Below are 18,035 nucleotides of genomic sequence, written 5' to 3'. Positions count from 1 at the left end.
CCCCCCGCAGTCTTCAATAATTATATCGGGATTTCTGAAGTAAAAGATGTTTCTGAAGAAACCAAATCTTCACGGTGGCTGTTCAGTACAATGCTTCCTAGATTTCTTAGAACTCAGCATGCTTTCAAGATAAAAGCTTGTTTGTTCCTTTTCCAAACTTCTGTTGCATTTACAGTTCTCCAGCCTTCTGCCAATCTATTCTTTGAAGAATTTCTGGTCAGATTTTCTTGTAATTTTTAACTTAATTCATATACAATTTTATTTAAATACTTAACTATAATATTTTAGTCACTTTTTTTCTTTTTGAGCAGCACCTTATCTTTTATTAATTTTCCTTACTTGTTTAGGAGCTAAAAAATGCAGAAATAGCGCTAAGAACACAGAAAACTCCTCCGGGTCTTCAGCATGAAAATACAGCTCCAGCAGAGTAAGTTACTGTTATTTATGAGTAGTCAGTAATATAACTTTAAGTTGAATTTTTTTTTCTGCTTTTTGTAAAATGTGCACTGAGTGCGTCATGGAAACAGTGCTCTTACTTCTGCATTCAGTTTATCTTGGCACTTCAGTATTCTACCATAGACATGGAAAATACAATCCTTGCTCTCCTTCCATTAATAAAAGGAGTCTATAAAACATACACCTGCTATATGTAATGCAATGAAGATTAATAGCTATTTTAGATTTGAGAATAAAAACAGATGTCAAATTAGCAGAGTTTAATCATGTAATCTGGTTGTTTTACTCATCTAGCTACTTCAGAATCTTGGTTGAACAGTTTGAAGTACAACTGCAACAGTACAGGCAACAAATAGAAGAACTGGAAAATCATCTTGCTACTCAAGCAAACAATTCACACATAACTCCACAAGGTAATGTTCCAATTTTAATGTTTCTTTCACAAAAATTAAGAAACTTCATGCTTATAGGAAAAACTTTGCAATTATTTCCTCCTTTAATTATTGTTAGTATTTCTCATTTAATGTACAGTAATAAGTGTTCAGATAGGTGAAGAAGTTGCTCTATATAAAGATCTGTAGCTCTAGCTTTTARGAGGTTCTTGAGTTTTTGAAGTTGGATCCACTTCCTGAGGTACAGTTGATAAACCTGGTCTGTGTTGTTTAGAAGCTTTGATACCAGAAAGATGTTAGGCCTATGAGTAGAGTTCACAAGTTCTGAACTACTGAAAAATAGGAAATAACCAAGAAGCATGGTATGTTTCACACTTGTTTGTTTTGTCTCACTTTAACGTTTTATACAAGACTGGTGTCTGAGCCTTCTGTAGATTTAGCTGACACTTGCATAAAGGCTGAGAATGGAAATTTGGAGTTCTTAAGGCAGGAGGTACCTCAGACATGATTTGGAAATGTTTGAACTCAAGTTCCGGGCTCTTACAGCAGTGTCTATGGAGCTCATCTACACTTTGCTCCTTTATATTGCTGGTGAGCTTACCAGCATCAGTGCAAGCTTCCTGCTGAGTCAATGAAAAACTGAAGAGCTCAAAATTGTTTGTCCATTGATTGTCCACTGATTCTGTTCTGTTTTTAAACTTCTTTTGTCTTTTCCTACTTTTCTGCATTACATGCATAAGATGCATGGGACTGTTACAGTCTGCACTTTATGGTTAACATAACATAACTGTGAGAATCTGTGAGGTGTTTTTGTCTCACCTCTCTTTCTCTCTCCCTGCCTTTATCTCCTTCTCTGGAGATGCTCGAAACCTGCCTGGACGCGATGCTGTCTAACATGTTCTAGGTGACCCTGCCTGAGCAAGGGGGTTGGACTAGGTGATCTCCAGAGGTGCCTTCCAGCCTCAACCATTCTGTGATTGTGTGATTTGTCCTAGTCTGTCTTTTACCTTCCTTACTACCTTCTTTCCTTCTTCTATCCCCTTCCACTAACACAACTTCACCTGCCACCTCCTATTTTAGGATGAGGTCTTTGTGCTTGCCCATGAAAGATATCAAAGTGTCTTCATTGCAGATAGCTCTTTCACAGAGAAATAAAACTGATCTACAGCAAGTTTTTTGTTTTCAGGAATGAGATGAAGATTGGATTTATTCTGAAAAGTAAACTAACATAGTAGATTTAGCTCTGGGATATAATGTTCCTTTAAGAAGACTTTTGTCAAAATGGCAAGCGCAGAGATGAAAAATGCTTCTTTGAGAAAGATGTATTTTTGTGTGCGTGTGGGTGTGTGATCTTTCTTCTTTAAATCTCCAAGCTGGATGTATGATCCTAATAAAGCCTGAAAGTGAGAGAGTTGATATCCACTGTATGCATCTTCCTTCTTTCAGCATCTAGCTATTTATAAGTCTGATGTTTGGCATCTTCTCGTTGTACTAAGCAAGTGCTGATAACTAMTCTGCCTGCTGCAGCTCAAAATAGAGACTTGTATCTAGTTCTGAGCCTGTTGGCTTTGCCTTCTGCTCTGACTGATTCTATKTAGTCTTTTGTGTGCTGCTATGTCATTCAGTTTTGGGAGAATTACTGGACCTCAGGACAGTAGCCTTTGGCTTTATATTATTCCTGTGATCATAGGAATTCTTATTTTATTTTTTTAACTGTTTCAGGTATAGGTTCCTCTGTAAGCAGTGATATCAAGTGCATATATTTCTGTGCCAAAAGGTATTTGAATATTTCACCATCATAGGATGGTACTTTAGGCTCTGAACCTTGTATATCAAAGACAAGGGAACACTCTAGATCTAGCTTCCAGCAAGGGAGACCTGCTGCATCCTTTCCATGGAATTCTGCCCGTTCAGAGCATCAAAGCGATGTCTTCAGGGATGTTCCTCAGGTTTTTCAGCAGCATCTGCTATAATCTAAAGATTCTTTGCATTTGTGACAAAGTGCAATCTGCTGGGCTAACATGTTGAGACTGTGGGCAAATGATCTAATCATCAGTGTTTTGTAGATGTGGCTGCTATTCCTTTACCATACAGGAAGAACTGAGAAATTGTGAGAATTCAAGTCTAGTATTCAGTTTTAATAAACTCTTTCCAGACTCTTAGAGCTTGTAGCCTGAGCGTTTCTAGATACCACTGGCCTTGCATCTCTGCAGATTTCGTCTTCCTCAACTTTTCTCTTTCCAAAAGAAATGCAAAAGGTAATGGAGAATCTTTCCTCTGAAGGGACAGGCCTCTTCAGTTCAAGAACCATTGATAAACGTGCAGGTCTTTAAGGGGTTGATGACTACTCAGTGTTTTTTATGCCTCTTTTGGAGGATGTGCAGGAACCAGTCTTAACTACAGTGAAAGATCACTTCAGCACTTACCTATCCTCCATTTAGGTGCATTGTTTCAGTGTTTCTTTCAGAAAAGGCGGAAGTTTTTTGTTTGCTTGTCAGTGGCTGCCTCATTTTGCCAAAGCCTTTGAGACCCCTCAAGGGTGAGATTTTTTGCATTAGGTGGTGTGTTGAAAACACTCCTCTATCTGTATAGGAAGTAGGATACTCTACATCTAAGACTTAATTAGGTAACAAGGCTCCTCAATGTGGTGTTCTGTCAGTTTAATGAGCACAAGATGTTTGTGGGTAGACTTAACATAAAAAGGGTCCTGTAAGGCTTGTTAATCATGTCTTTAAAATGTAAGTAAAGTTTCTATATTACTGTTACCTCTTTGGCAAAATCAGCTGAACACTTAACTGTGCATTAACTCAAAAGAGTTGGAAAAGTATATACAAATTCAAGAAAATCTGATCTGTGTTTATATTATAACTGGCATGGTACAATGTTCCTGTGTAATGAAAACTTAGATAAAAYTAAGTTTCGTATAGTTTGTCTAGATGACAGAGGCGGGGGGAGAGGGGATGTATATTAAAAGAGAAGGGGAGGGGAAGTTTGAGATATAGCATTGAAAAAAGTGGTTCTATACTGCTGGAAAACTGATCTTTTATTACCCAATTACTCTCATGGTCTGCATTTTTCATAGACATTAGTTTATTCCAATGCCTTTTTTTTGTGCTTTCTGCTGTATGAGTTTGCATTTTTATCAAACTTTTTCCCTCCTGTTACAGTATAAATACCTAGGAGCCAGGCAGCAGACTTTGTTTGCTTTTTAGCCTTGCAATAAGATTATCATTTACCAATATTTTACATGCTTCTTACAGATTTGTCTATGGCTATGCAGAAGATCTATCAAACATTTGTAGCTTTAGCTGCACAACTTCAATCAATACATGAAAATGTAAAGGTATGTTGACTTGATGTGTTCCTGTTTGTTTAGTGAAAGAACTGCAAAGCAGCGTTTATTTGGAAAAAAAATACATGTATCTTAAGATATTTTCCTTTTTTGTGCTCAGATAAAGTAACTCTTGTTCAGCTGAAGTGGTCTAATTTGAATTCTTAGGGTGATGGTGACAATAGTGACCATAGCTATTGAGGTTGCATAAGATTTTTTTTTTAATTTAACTTTTCTTCTCTATTTTCTCTTTTAGCTGATGCTTTTATGTGTTCTTTGCCTGCTTTGTCTTATGATTTAAAGAAAAGCTGATCTAAATCTGTTCTATCTCAAATAGGTAGCAGAAAAGTAGATATTGGTATATAAGATTTTTTTTAACATATCAAAGATTTTTGGTGAGCATTCCACCAAAACTGTGGTGAAAAGAGTTAGAATGCAAGTCATATGCATACAAAAATGACTGTTAAAAATGCTAATGTAGCAAAGTTTCAGAGGAGCCAAGTTCAACTTGACTTTTCCGTCATGGACTCYATGGAATGAATCAGAACTTCTGTCTCCAGCTTAAGCTTCTCATTCCACTTCTGGACATGCTGGAGAAATCCCTTCTAGAAGCCTAAGTCTTTGGGGATCAGTACCCTTCTTGATAAGGAAAAGCCTTGGAAAAAAGGAGAAGTGTTTGAGATTATTTTTGCTGTCTGAAATTAAGTGGCTTTGTTAATGGGAAGAGCTCTGGTAAAACGTTCTGTTTGCTTCTTTTCTGAAGAGTTCTCTTTTCAGAGAAAGTGGCACTACTGTAGATATGAAACTTTATTTTTCCTGGATAAAATTGAAAAAAGCTGAGGCTATTGTAGGAGYTAGATTCTTCAGGCTTCATTACTTCTAGTCAGCGTGGATGTTTGCTGCATTACAGCTCAAAGGGGTTGTGGGTTTTCTTTTTTTATTATTTTTTTCCTCCTTTTTCTCTTCTGTGGTTGACCTTGTATTTTTAGTTAACTCATTTTTTGGTACCTGGTATTAGGCATGTTACCTCCTTTGTAGTTTCCACAGAATGAGACAGAAAGCATGTGTTCTGGGTGCTTCATTCCTGAGATCAGTATAATTCTGTTTAACTCATGGTGTGGTCTCTGGTGATTCTTTTTGCTCTTCAATGTGAAGAGCTGGGTTAGTAGGCAAACATGAGCTATAACATCTCTRGTCTTTTTTTTCAGTCATGTTGACAAAGTACCTTACTTCAGGTTAAATGTTCTGTTGCTTGAAATCAGGGGAGAGGTTTTGAAGGGGGGGTAAGTTTTTGGAGGATGTTGTTTGGGTGGATTTTATTGTTTGAGATCTAATCTAGGGGACATGAAGGCTGGTATTTTGGAAGGCATAATTACAGCTGAAATTCTAAAAAATGAAGGAAATGAGTGTACTCTAAATGGATTTGCATTTAGTTTTAATTTATCAACTGTTAAATGCTGAGAGAGCGGTTTTGAACGTGCTGTGTCTGTAACTTGTTCTGATGATATGAACTGTGAAGGCAGGATTGTTGACCACAGCTCCTTCCTCTGCTTGGACTGTTTTCTGGTTAACACATACAATTTGATTTAAAGGTCTGAAGTTACAGAAAATAATAGGCTGAGACATCTTTGTGCTGGCTGATAGCTGGGTTAGTTTATACATGTATTTGTATCATATGAATATACAGATACACTCAGCATGCAAGTTCAGTGAAGAATGAAATGTATCAAATTCTGTAGTTGGGCACAGTTCTTGTTGAATCATTGTAAATTAGCCTTAAGAATTGCTGTGCAATGTCTTATGGCATTTGTTGGCTCCTATAGCAGTCAATGTGGCATCATGTTAAATCTCATCCAAGTTCTAAGAATGTCTGTACCGTCCAGAGACAGGGCTCCTGGTATAATACTGGATTCATTCTTTCTGTGCCTTTCTGATACACTTAGGCTTATAACCATTCACATCCAAGTCAGAATTTGGGGGCAAGAATTAAATATGCTCATCTTCTGCGAAACAAGTGTGTCCTTAGCCTGGAACACAAGAAATAGTTTCTCCGTAGAACTCAGCTTAATCTACCGATCTTCTACCTTTGCTAAACCAAAAGGCTGCATTTAAAAGTCTCTTTGTTAGATGGAAGTCATTCTGTCAGTCCTTTAAATGAAGAAATGTATTCCTTTTATGTTATCTAAGATACCTGTAATTCCTTCATCTTTGTCAGAGATGGCAAAGAATCATGATGAAAAGRCCAAGGCAGCCATTGCTGTAAAGGGAGGGGTTTTGGGTGGGAAGGGGAAGAGGTAAGTGAAGGGGATCAGATTTAGGCCACTTGATAGTGATTCTAAGAAGTGCAAAGGAGAAGAAGGAAAGAAACAAAAATGAAGGGTGGGTAAGTAAGAAAAGATTGTATGCAGAAATGGTAGCTCTGAAGAGTATATTTCCAGCTGATAAAATACTAGCTTATGTAATAAGTTATGTGAATATATTTTGTTTCTTAGCTACTCCATTGACATAAGTGTGACACTGCTTGCTTATACCACCTTCGAAAGATTTTTGATACCTTTTTAACAAGTTTCATCACATTGTAGAATTTTAAAGAACCTCTTCTGACCATAGTTGATGTGAAGCAGTTCTCTCCAGCTCATCGCATGAGTGATTGGAGGGTTTTTAAGGAAAAGTTGTAAATAACTTGATGTCTCTTTCTGCTTATTAAGTTAAGACTTTGTCAAATACACTGAACTAAAGTGGCTCCCTCCCACTCCCCCCTTCAGATGCTCAAAGACCAATACCTTGGCTACAGGAAAACCTTTCTGGGAGATGCCATGGATGTGTTTGAGGCAAGACGAGCAGAAGCGAAGAAGTGGCAGAGTGCGCCACGTGCTACCAGTGGACCGATCCCTTTCAGCAGCATACCAAATGCAGCAGCTGTTGCGATGGCTGCAACACTTACTCAGCAGCAGCAGCCTGCTACAGGTCTGAGTGCATTCAAGTTATAGATTATTAGTGTTATGACAGTAGTAAATTTGTGTAAAATTTTCTATAAAGTCTTCCTTTGTGTTAGCCTACAAATCTAAACGTTGTGATGAGCAAAGTTATTGATACATAGCCAATAGAAAAATGCAGGGTAGACTTAGCAATAATTATACAACAGATATTTGATCTCGTGAATTTACTTGTATTAGTGATATTTACTGTATTGTTCTAATTTACCCCTTGGAATGTGAGTCTTCACTCTTAAGTAACATCTCAGAATACACATAGTATAGCCTCTTTCCAAAATTGTATGGTTATAGTAAATTATTTTCAAATCAGTAAGAGAATATTTAAATGCGTATTACCTTTCTTTTATGTAAAGTGAATGATGCATTTTTTTATATAGCACTTTGGAATTGTAAAATGAAGAATCTTATAGGAGGGATAGTGGAGCAGTATCAGTAGATTAGAAAGATGGATGCCTGGCTGCTGATTTTATAGCTAACCCCTTTAGCAGGGTGATGTTGGAGCAGTTGTTTGCTTGCCATTCAAATAAATACTAGCAGAGAAAGTAGAGTTGATGGGTGATCCTGTGTGTGTATATGAGGAAGACCAAAATGAGAAGTACATGACTCACTGCTGATCAAAGATGAATATGAATGGCAAAGGGAGTAAGCTATGGCAATTTAGTTGACATTGTTATGCTAACCAATGCTTTTCAGAGGTGGATTCCTGAAGTTAGAGAATTGATATTTAATCATWTAGTAGAAACACTGACCTCCATTTAATTTTGCCTGAATGTGGATATATATGGGCCTAACTATGTCAGTAAATGATGAAAACCTTAGTTAACTATATTTTACCACTTATTTTCTAAAATGTTCTTTATCATAGATGTAGTGAAAGTCATCTTAGCACTCTTTCCCTCCCATGTTTTATAATAGTTATCATATATTGAATAGTTTTAATTAGAGAGCTACTCAGCAAGCACCCCAAGAGTTTGACAAATCATTAAGCAGTGCTTGCCTTCTGTAGAATGAAAGTATAATGTGCTTCCAGCCCTGGCCCTAATAAACAGCAAGGAGATAGGTCAAAAAACAAATAGGCCAATAATCTGAGCACAACAAAGGAAGCTATGAAATATTGCTCCTTAGAATTTCTCCTGTAGTCCCTAATTTTTTTGTTTTGCTGTTATCATAATCTTTGGATGTTCTGTTGAAGTGACAGCTACAAAAGAGTATTTTTTTTTAACAGAAAAAGCTGTGAAATAGTATTATGTCACACTTTGGGTTTTTAATATAGAGGCACGTGATGTTGCCAAAATATTTCCCTCTCCATTCATCTTTATCCTTGTATCTTATTTCTTAATCTCCTCAGTCATTACAGAGTTAATTGTGTATGAAAGTCACATACTTAAGATGTAACATTCAAAGTTTTACCTGCATTTTTATGAATTGTGGTGAGGGATTCAAATTTCCTTCTCCTGGTTCTGACTGAAGAGAACTGCTAGTAACTTCTGTAAACTTATACTAGTTATGGCATGACTTTGAATGTTCTCTTATGGGTAGGAGTGGAAAAAAAATGCAGACTTGATCTCTACCAACACATACGAGGTATACCTTGAGGTATTTTGTAAAACTTAGCCCTCTACTCCCTTGATTACTATCTGTTTTGTGAAGGCCTTTTTTTTTTTTTTTTWWWWAAAAAGTGCCAACTATAAGAGTGATTATGGTTGCAGACAGAACAAAACCATTAACTTATCTCACCCGTGCCAACAAAAGTAGGTGACAACTTGAATTTAYTGATGATTCAGTTGGAATATTGTCATTCCATGTAACTCTTCCTTGAGAAGATGGTAATAGGAAATAAAGGTAGGTTGATGTTTTGAGTGGTACCTCAGAATATTTAAAACTCTTTAAAAATAAATAAATAGGTTTAAGTGGAACTTGAAGTCATCTTGTCTGCTCTTTCATCTCAAAAGCAGGGTCAGTCAGACTTGAGCTATTCCCGAGAAATCTGTGTTCAGTCTTAAACACTTGCTGTGAAGTACAATTCCACAACTTCCCTGAAATAATATTCTCAGCTCTTGACACTATTTTTTTTTCCCCAGCATGTTTCTTGAAACTTCTTAGCTTCAGTTTAAGGTTACTACTTTTTGCTTTATTCTCAGTGGAAAAGGATAAGGATATCTTCCTTCAATTTTGCAGGAATCTTTAAATATTAAAAGATTTGTCTTCTTCCTTGTCTRATGAAATGTTTTCAGATGTTCACCTGCTGCAGTAAAGTTCTGTTAATGTTTGCATGTTTTTAGCTTTGTGTTATATTATTTTTTTTATAAACTTTCCACTATTCAAAGTTAAAATCATGCATATTTCTTTACAAGTTCTAGATCATGAAGAGTGGGATATGTAAGGGATGGAAGAAGGTTTTGAAAGGAAAGATTTTGAAGTGAGGAGGTGTATGTATGGGGGGGGAGGGAGGGTTGCATGTAATACCGGACCTCCTGTTGCTGTTCTTGAAGATAAGAATAAAACAAAATTAATCTGGACTTTATTTGATTAAAATGTAATATATGGTACTCTACTATTGGGGAATCAGGATAGTTGTATTTTTTTCATAATATTTGATGTTTACACACGGTTAAATCTTTTATAAAGTTGACTTAGAGTTAGTGAGTTACTGTTCTTTCTCAAAAAAAACCCAGATCATAATTTATTTTAAATTCACGTTCAGAAGTCAAAAGGTTTAGTAGCTACATGTGAATTGTGGGATCCAGGAATGTTTCTGGGTTCCTGGGTGTAGGTATGCACCCATCTGTGTTCTACCTGTATGCCAAGACACGACTCAGGTGCACACCATGTCCTTTTTCCCCTTTCTCATCCTGCTCCTATTGGGACAAAGCCAGTGGATYCTGGGGTTGGATAGTCAGGAGACCAGGACTGTGGCTTGCACAGTGGAGCACAATTTCTGTGCCATTTAACAGAAGCTAGAGTTATTAAAATAATACTCAAGTCTGCACTCAACTTTTCTCCTGAACTTCGCACTTTTTGCCCTGAGCACAGCTTTATTGGTAGCAGTGGTGGCCATGATTTGTGCACTAGTAGCTGGAGGTTTAACTGCTGCCTCACCTGCACAGTCTTTAACACCATGGAAGTTAAAATGAGGGTGGCTAATCTGCCTACATTATTACCATTGATGGTACTAATATGAAAGATTTGAAGGGAAATTTAAGCCTAGTGACCTAAAAGCTGTAAATGCACAAGGCTGAAACTGATCTAGTCTTTTTCTGGTAAGACTCAGTTGTCTTAACCAAATAAATGCTTTTCTCCAAGCTAACCACCTTGCATTTATATATACATATATATGTATATGTATAACATATATATATGTATATGTATAACATATATATACACACACACATACATACATATACATATATATGTATATACATACACACACACACACACATACATACATACACATGTGCTCGCTCGCTCTCAACTGGCAGAGTACAGAGTGAGCCAAAGCATAATGAGGATACTAGCATACTTTGTTCTGTTTTGACTTGACTTGATGGGATTGAAGCGGTAATGGAAAGTGATACTGAAGTTGTTATAGCACTTTTTTTTTTTTAATTGTGTGATGTGACCTTAGCTTTGATTAGGTTTTGTCAGTGTATTACTTTGTTTGAATCAGATCTTCAGAGTTGTGATGCTAAACTTGTTCACTGTTAGGACCAGCTGCAATTTTTAAAAATTGCAGAACATTACTTTGGTGGGAAATCTTGCCGATTGAACTAGACTCTTGGTAGTAGGTCCTATCCATTAAACTGAAATGTTCTACAGAGCAAACATAGTAAGTTTAAATCATTAAAATACTTTTTGAAGGAATTTGTCTCGTACCTATAAAAGCCAGAAATGCCAATTTTTGCTAATGCTTTTGGCACTGAAGAATCTTTATTACTAGTTTTTGCTATTGCAAATTACGTATGTTTATGTACAAGCATTATAAATAGTAATGATGCTGTCAGAACATTATGATACGAAATGAGCAAATATCACCTTGTTAACCTAAGGTATGAGATCCTGTTTTATGTAATCTGAGGTGTTTCAGAGTAAGGGTTTTTTGTCTTTTGTTTTTTTACTGGCTCTAAAAAGCACGTTGCATTTGAAGACAAATTTGGAGGACTGTAGTGTCTCTGTTCTGTTTTAAGGTCTTCCACTAACAGTGCCCCCTACAGAAGTAGGGAACTTGTGCACTTGTTCTAGCTGAGAAGGAACTGGATAAGTGTTTTGGGTTCTTTTTTGTTTGTTAGATAACTGAATTGTATAGGTTTTTTTTATTTCTTGTTGATTAACAATCTTTTTATTTTTAAAGAGCTGCTAGGTAGATGTGTCAGTATTTAAACTGGATGTAAGCAAGTTTAGTTTTAGATTCATGTGAAAATTAAACATCTGAGACATTTTTTTTTTTTAGTTGAAAAATTAGCTTGGGTTCCCCAGTTATTTCTTGCTAAGCAGAGACTGAAATCTAACAATGTTAGTTGCCCTTAAAATTTAGTTTAACACTAAGTATAACACTTGAGTATATGAATGTCATTGAGCTTGGATCACATAAGAATATTGTGTTCCTTGCAAAAATGTTGCTATTCAATAAACAGTGCCTTTCACTTGATTCAAAATGATTTTCCATTTATAGTTTTAAAAACTGAATTGATTTTTAAAAACTTTAAATATTTGCACTTTGAAACATCAGACAGAAATGAGTTGCAGGAAACTTGCACTGTAGGAATTTTCAAATGAGAAAAAGTCCAAATGTGAAAATGGATGGGGAAAAAGACTGGAGTCATTTGAGCTTTATATTTGAATAAATGATTTTGCAGGTGTAGTATGTAAGTATCTGATAGTCAGAGAAGGCTGTCTTAAGGAAAGATGGGAATGTCTGTGTATTAAGAGTTTGGCACTGTATTTTATTTCTAATGATTAAACTTTTTAACTAGTGCACTGATAACTGCTTGGAAAAGACAGGAATATAAGATTGTACTGTGAAAACTGTCAAAATATTTTAATAAAATATTTATCAGAATTAATTATTTTAAAATGTGTTAGTAATGGGCTAGCAAGTTGATTCTTCATCCCACAAGAAAAAAAAACTGAGGCTGTAAAATTTATTTTGACAGACTGAAAATGGTTTTTGACAGCCCTGTATCTTAGTGTGAGTATGCAGGGGAGAAACTCCTGACAGTCTGTGTGGGGGTTTTTTTGTTTTGTTTTGTTTTGTTTTTTAATGATGGGACAAACTTCTGAATCTGATACTTTGAATGTATCTAACTCATTAAGGTACACAGAACTGTGCCTTTTGTAAATGTTTATTTAAACAGATGGTTTGACTAGTATGCCTTTTTGAATGGTGTAATGTAGCAAAGCTTAACAGAACTAAGTTATCACTTGTGTGGAAAAGAATTGAATTGTCATGTTACTGTGTAATTGACTTGCTTAAAAATGAACAATAAATTTAATAAAATAAAGTCATTGTCTTGTTTTTTTATCTACCTAGTGTTCTGTTTAAATTTGGATGCAATAGTTGAGTAGTTGTGAAGGTGCCTATTTATTTAACTTTTGGAACAATTTTAATTACATTAGTGGTGATTCTTACATTTTTTTTAATTTGAAGGTTATTCCTTCTCTGACTTCATTAATACAGGTGGCAAAATATTGTTACCTATAGTTCTGTTAAGATTTTGATTAATGATTAATACATGAGAGTTTAAGATGAGACCAATTAACTTTTAATACTRTATAATGCTGTTGTCATGTTACTAGTTTTGACTAGTTTCACCTTATTACGATCAGTATTTTCTTAGATACTAGTGGTGGATGTAGAGGCAGACGGTTAAGTGAGGAGTTTTGAGGAGGTAAAGTTTGGACTTGATGGAATTTGTTGAAAGCAATGATTTTTCACATGATCAAATAGTTGATTAAAGGATCTCTTTACTGTGAAAGAGTAAGGCAAGTTTGTTTTCATTTTTTTTATACCAGGGCCACAGCCATCTCTGGGAGTTAGTTTTGGAACGCCTTTCGGCTCAGGTATTGGCACTGGCTTGCAATCAAGTGGCTTAGGTTCTTCAAGCCTTGGAGGTACACTTTAACTTTTCTAATGTTTCTTTGAATTATTATACCGCACATCTGAATCTCTTGCAAACCTTAAACCTATCTAAGAGGATGATCTGTTTCAGTGATAGACCTGCAGTTTGACAATATGTACTTTCCAAACCTCTTCATGCCTTGCAGAGAGAGAGTTACTAAGTTTGATAGTCTTATACTGAAGACCCGCGATGAACAAGATGAAGTAACTGCAGAAGGGTGTTCCTGAAGCTAGGGAAAGTGTGTCAAGTACATCTTTTTGTAACTAGAACCTGAATTAATTTGTTATGTATTTGAAAGTTAGACACTTGAGACACTGGAACATGCAGTGGATAACCTATATTTTTTCCCCTGTGTATACAACTGTTAACTATGGGAACTCATTTTTGCTTGGATTAAGATAAGACAAAGTGCTAGGAAACAGCTACGGTTGCAGGATCTGCTTGCAGAAATGTTTGCTCTGTCTGTCTATCTGTCAGTGTTGTGGGGAAAAAAGTAATCCTTTTCTCAAGCTGTAAAGCCATGCAACATCTGAAACTGAGGGGAAAGCATCCTTATCAAAATGTGGATTTATAGTGCAAGGCAGGAGGGGGTGTGTACCAAAAGTGCCTGTGACCATGAAAGAGTAGGTAGTGATCTTAAATATAAAGAAAACTCATTTAGGCCTTTCTGTTTGAATGCAGCATTAAGTGCAATTCAGAAGATGCTTTTGAGGATCTGCAAAGAAAATTGAGCATAATGATAATGCATTGTGTAATTTTCTTGTCACACCCTGTCCTTTCTGCAGCCCCACTGCCCATCCTTCCATTTTGCTCTTTTATGAGCAAAATTTGGGGGTCRCTGACATAAAGTATTTAAAGTAAACATCACTAGCTATTAGAATGACTTACTTCCTGTAGTATATAATACTTAGATTATATCAATTTTACCTTGATGCAATCATCTTGAAAATATTCTTAAATCTAGTAATGTGCTTTCTCAGTTTGTAAACTTTTTCAAATAAAGGAAAGCCTGTTTTTATCTAAAACAAGAAAAGAAATATTTCTAAATGATCAGCTCATTCCCACAATGTTTTAGATGTCTACAGACATAAAGGAAGGTTGCTTTTTACTGAATAGTTTATAGACTAGAGGTTGTCTGTATGTGTTCACATATCTTGCATATATAAATTCAAGAACACTTTCTTTTAAACAGATGGATATTGGCATCTAGGTGTGTCCTAGATGTCTAACATACTATTTGTTTACTAGCTCTCTGTTTAGGAAGGTACTTTGCTTGTATTTCTTCTATATTCATTTGTAAAACTCTGGTCTCTTGTCAAATCAAGAAGACTATCTGAAGGAAGCAGTGGTAGAATGTAGTAGCAGAATACAGGAATACACACAAAATATCCTGCAATTGTGTTCTTTGAAATGGAAGACCAGAGTGTATGTACTTCAGACATTCAGAAAAAATGTTTTTAAGGGGGGAACCTGATGGCAATTTTTAATATATACTCTCAAAATTGCACTTTAATTAGGAAACTTGCTCTGTTTTGTAGTACATCTTTTGTGAATTCATCAATATAAACAGGCTTTTGCACTTAAGTATTTAAGATATGTAGCATAGATCCTATGCTTCGTGAAATATTTRCAGATACTTGCATGACCACTAGTAATTCATTTCAAGCTAGATAAGGAAAAAAAAAAAAAAAAGCAGCACTTAAACTGTCTTGCATTCAACTGATACTTGCCATTATATACACTTAATTGGTTTAAAAAATACAGAAGACTGTGGACTGCTCATTCAGACAATATGTCCAACAACTACTGATTTTAAAATGTAAATCACTTTCAAATGGGGGCATAATTTCCTCAAGTATAAAGACTGTTTTCACTGTGGTAACTACCTGTTGAAAAAAACAAAACTACAGAATGTTTCTTACGTTTCCTTTTGTCTGGCTTCTATTTCTAACCGCAAGTATCAACTCACTTCTGTTTTGAACTCATTTCATGTTGATTAAAATTTGAATTCTTTATTTTGAAATATGTGTATTTTGAAATTATAACAATCTCTACTACAAAATGAACAGAATTTAATTTTGTTACACCAATACAGTTTTGGTAACCTGCTTTTGATAATCTTTTTCCATTAAATATCATGAAATTCTATTTCCAAACCTATTTCCTGGTCTCTTAAATAAGTTGAAACTGATCCTCAATAAAATAAAACCAAATTTAACCTCAAGAAAACATTTACTCTGCTTTGAGTGCAGAGAATTTCTTTTCTTTTAGTTGTGGATAGAGATTGTCGCTTTCTGCAATAAGTCACGTACTTAGACCAACACTAAAAATTCAGACATGAGTAGTATATCATTTGATCTGCCATCTTAACACTTGAATAGCAGTGTCATAACCTCAGACATTTCACTTCACTTGTGATCATTTACAGCACTTTTCTTTTACTCAGTCTTGAGTTTTCACGGGAATAGTTTAAGACTCTGGAATGCTTTCCTGTTTGTGCTTAACTGTGTCTTTCGGAAAGTAGTGCACCACTAAGAATAAGATATTCCTTAGGAATATTTTGTTCACCAAATAATGCTTAGAATTATTTATTGTTAGAATACGTATCTAAAATTTATGTCTTTAATTGCAGCATCTGTTGTTGTTGTTGTTGTATGTCCTTGCTATTCTTTTACTAGGATTTGGAAGTAGCTCTGCCTTTGGAAGTAGTGCCACAGGTGCATTGTCGTTTGGATTTGGAACTACAAGTAAACCATCAGGAAGTCTGAGTGCAGGTTGGTTGATTTTTCCTGAATTCAAGTTTATCTTAAAGCAAAAGTGCTGTAATCAAACTACTATATGCGTTTCAAAAAAGCTGCTGAAACAGTATGCTTGAAGTTGCATGTGTATAGAACTATTAAAGAGTTTGCTTGCTGAATATGAAATTAGAGCTTTCCTTTTTAAGCATCAAGTGAGCACTAGTGTTTTTCAGTTGATAATGTCTAATTAGAAATAGGAGTAGGAGATTTGGATCAGAGGCAGTGTGAGGTACACAAGTGCAGTCCTTTAAATGCAAAAGGAATACTGTAACAGTGCTATTGAAATATAAAAATTTGTGACAAATGCATCAGTGACTTGATGTCCCGTATTCAAAAGTAAAGGTAAAATTATTTTCTGTAAGTTTTGAAGCTTTCCTTAGAGCTGTTTATTTGCTTATCCTGTATGTTCTGAATAGCAAGTTACAAGTATTTTTTTTATATATACTCATATTTCACATGTATATGTTAAGTATTCTGAAACATTTCTATAGCAGTGAAACTATTGATCTTGGTACTCACCTGACTTTTTTTTCTTAATTGTTGGTAAGAAGACAAACGTATAGATGTAGCTGCTCCTTAACACACCTCTGAAATCTCAGTCACTTCTGTAGATTGCATCTCTACTTTTTCAATGGGATATGTTTTGGTCTAGGGGTGTGTGGTGGTGTGGGGTTTTGAGAATTTTTTTGGGGGGGTGGGGGGGGGGAAGGGGGGCATGTAGTTTCCTGTAGTCTTTGTTCAATGGCAGATTGGAGAATCTCATCCTCTGTGATGGGCTTTTGGTAGCTTGTTTCTTTTTAAAAAGCAAACCTTTTCTTATTTTCTTTTCTTTTTTTTTTTGCTTTTTTATTTTTTATTTAACAACTATTATTATAACCATAGTAAGTTGCTGGTATTTGCTATGTAAGTTCCTTGTACGTTGTATTGGACCAGCATCTTGTTGGTTGTTTTTTCCTTTCTTGGTTAAGGTTGCGTTGCTCTGTCAAATTAGGTCTATAAAGTATCTTCAATTTTGTATAATAAAGTGAAAGTAGATCACTAGCTTGGCTATATAACATTCACAAATGCATAATATCCTTGTAAATTCTTTGTAGATCAGCTCTGAGTTTTGCTATATGCAGGTTCTAAGCATCAGCTTTCTTTTGCTTAGTTTTTAACATTGGAAGCAAGTAAAAATTTACACTGTTTATGCTCTTATCTTGTAGCTTTTTTCCCTGAGCCTATATTATTAGTTACCTAATATTTCATATAATTACAACATTGTAATTCAGCAGCTTAGAATTCTGTAAACTGTATAACTTAGTATTTTTAGTGTATTTAAGAATATTGTAATTGTAAAATTAGTTGTATGAATCAGTTGCCCACTATTAATGAGGTATCAAACCAAAATAAATAGCAAGTCTGTTAGCTGTGTTGGCAGTGTGCAGAGATAATCTAGGTGTCGTTTCACTGTATTCCTCAAACTGAGCTTTGGTGGTGGCAGTGCCCAGTCCCTCTTTAGCGGTGAGGGATTTGCACCCGATGAAACAGAGTGTTTTTTGGTTATTTCAAGAGTCTTGAGTACAGAAGCGGGTAACCAGGAATATAAAATACTAAATGTAATTCCTGTCATTTTGTGTTTACAAAATAGTGTGTTTACAAAAATCCTGACCTAGAATGCTTGATTTGGGATTTATGGAATAGAAATGTCCAGATAACTTTGATAGTCCAGAAGTACATTAACTTTTGCCTCTCYGTCCAAATTCCTATGTTGTGTAGTAATTGTTTGGGTTTAACACAGGAGCAGTCCTTGTATCATCTGTGTTAAGTAGATGAAAGGTGGAATAACTGCAGTCTTCGCTTAATTTCTTTACAACACAAAATATTGTGAGATTGAACAAGTGTTTCAGATTTCTGCCTGTCCATTCCATTGTAGAAAGCTGACTTGTAATCTTAAGTTCCAAATA

The 18,035-nt window shown here is 35.4% G+C and overlaps 1 protein-coding gene across 2 annotated transcripts in view; it reads left to right on the top strand.

Annotated features, from left to right (window-relative positions):
- NUP58 (nucleoporin 58) overlaps positions 1 to 18,035 on the top strand; it is a 37,417-nt gene that overhangs the window by 13,732 nt on the left and 5,650 nt on the right. For both annotated transcript variants that reach the window (XM_085321775.1, XM_085321774.1), the window contains exons 10-15: positions 348 to 427; positions 751 to 869; positions 4,109 to 4,191; positions 6,945 to 7,146; positions 13,185 to 13,283; positions 15,970 to 16,065. In XM_085321775.1, the coding sequence (XP_085177901.1) occupies positions 348 to 427; positions 751 to 869; positions 4,109 to 4,191; positions 6,945 to 7,146; positions 13,185 to 13,283; positions 15,970 to 16,065 (679 nt within the window). The remainder of the gene's footprint in view (positions 1 to 347; positions 428 to 750; positions 870 to 4,108; positions 4,192 to 6,944; positions 7,147 to 13,184; positions 13,284 to 15,969; positions 16,066 to 18,035) is intronic.

This window comes from Rhea americana, unplaced genomic scaffold (assembly GCF_003343005.1).
Source record: "Rhea americana isolate MKP2758 unplaced genomic scaffold, rheAme1 scaffold_71, whole genome shotgun sequence".
Classification (NCBI taxonomy): domain Eukaryota; kingdom Metazoa; phylum Chordata; class Aves; order Rheiformes; family Rheidae; genus Rhea; species Rhea americana.
The sequence above is the reverse complement of the archived record's forward strand: the minus strand, read 5'-3'. Positions and strand labels throughout refer to the sequence as shown.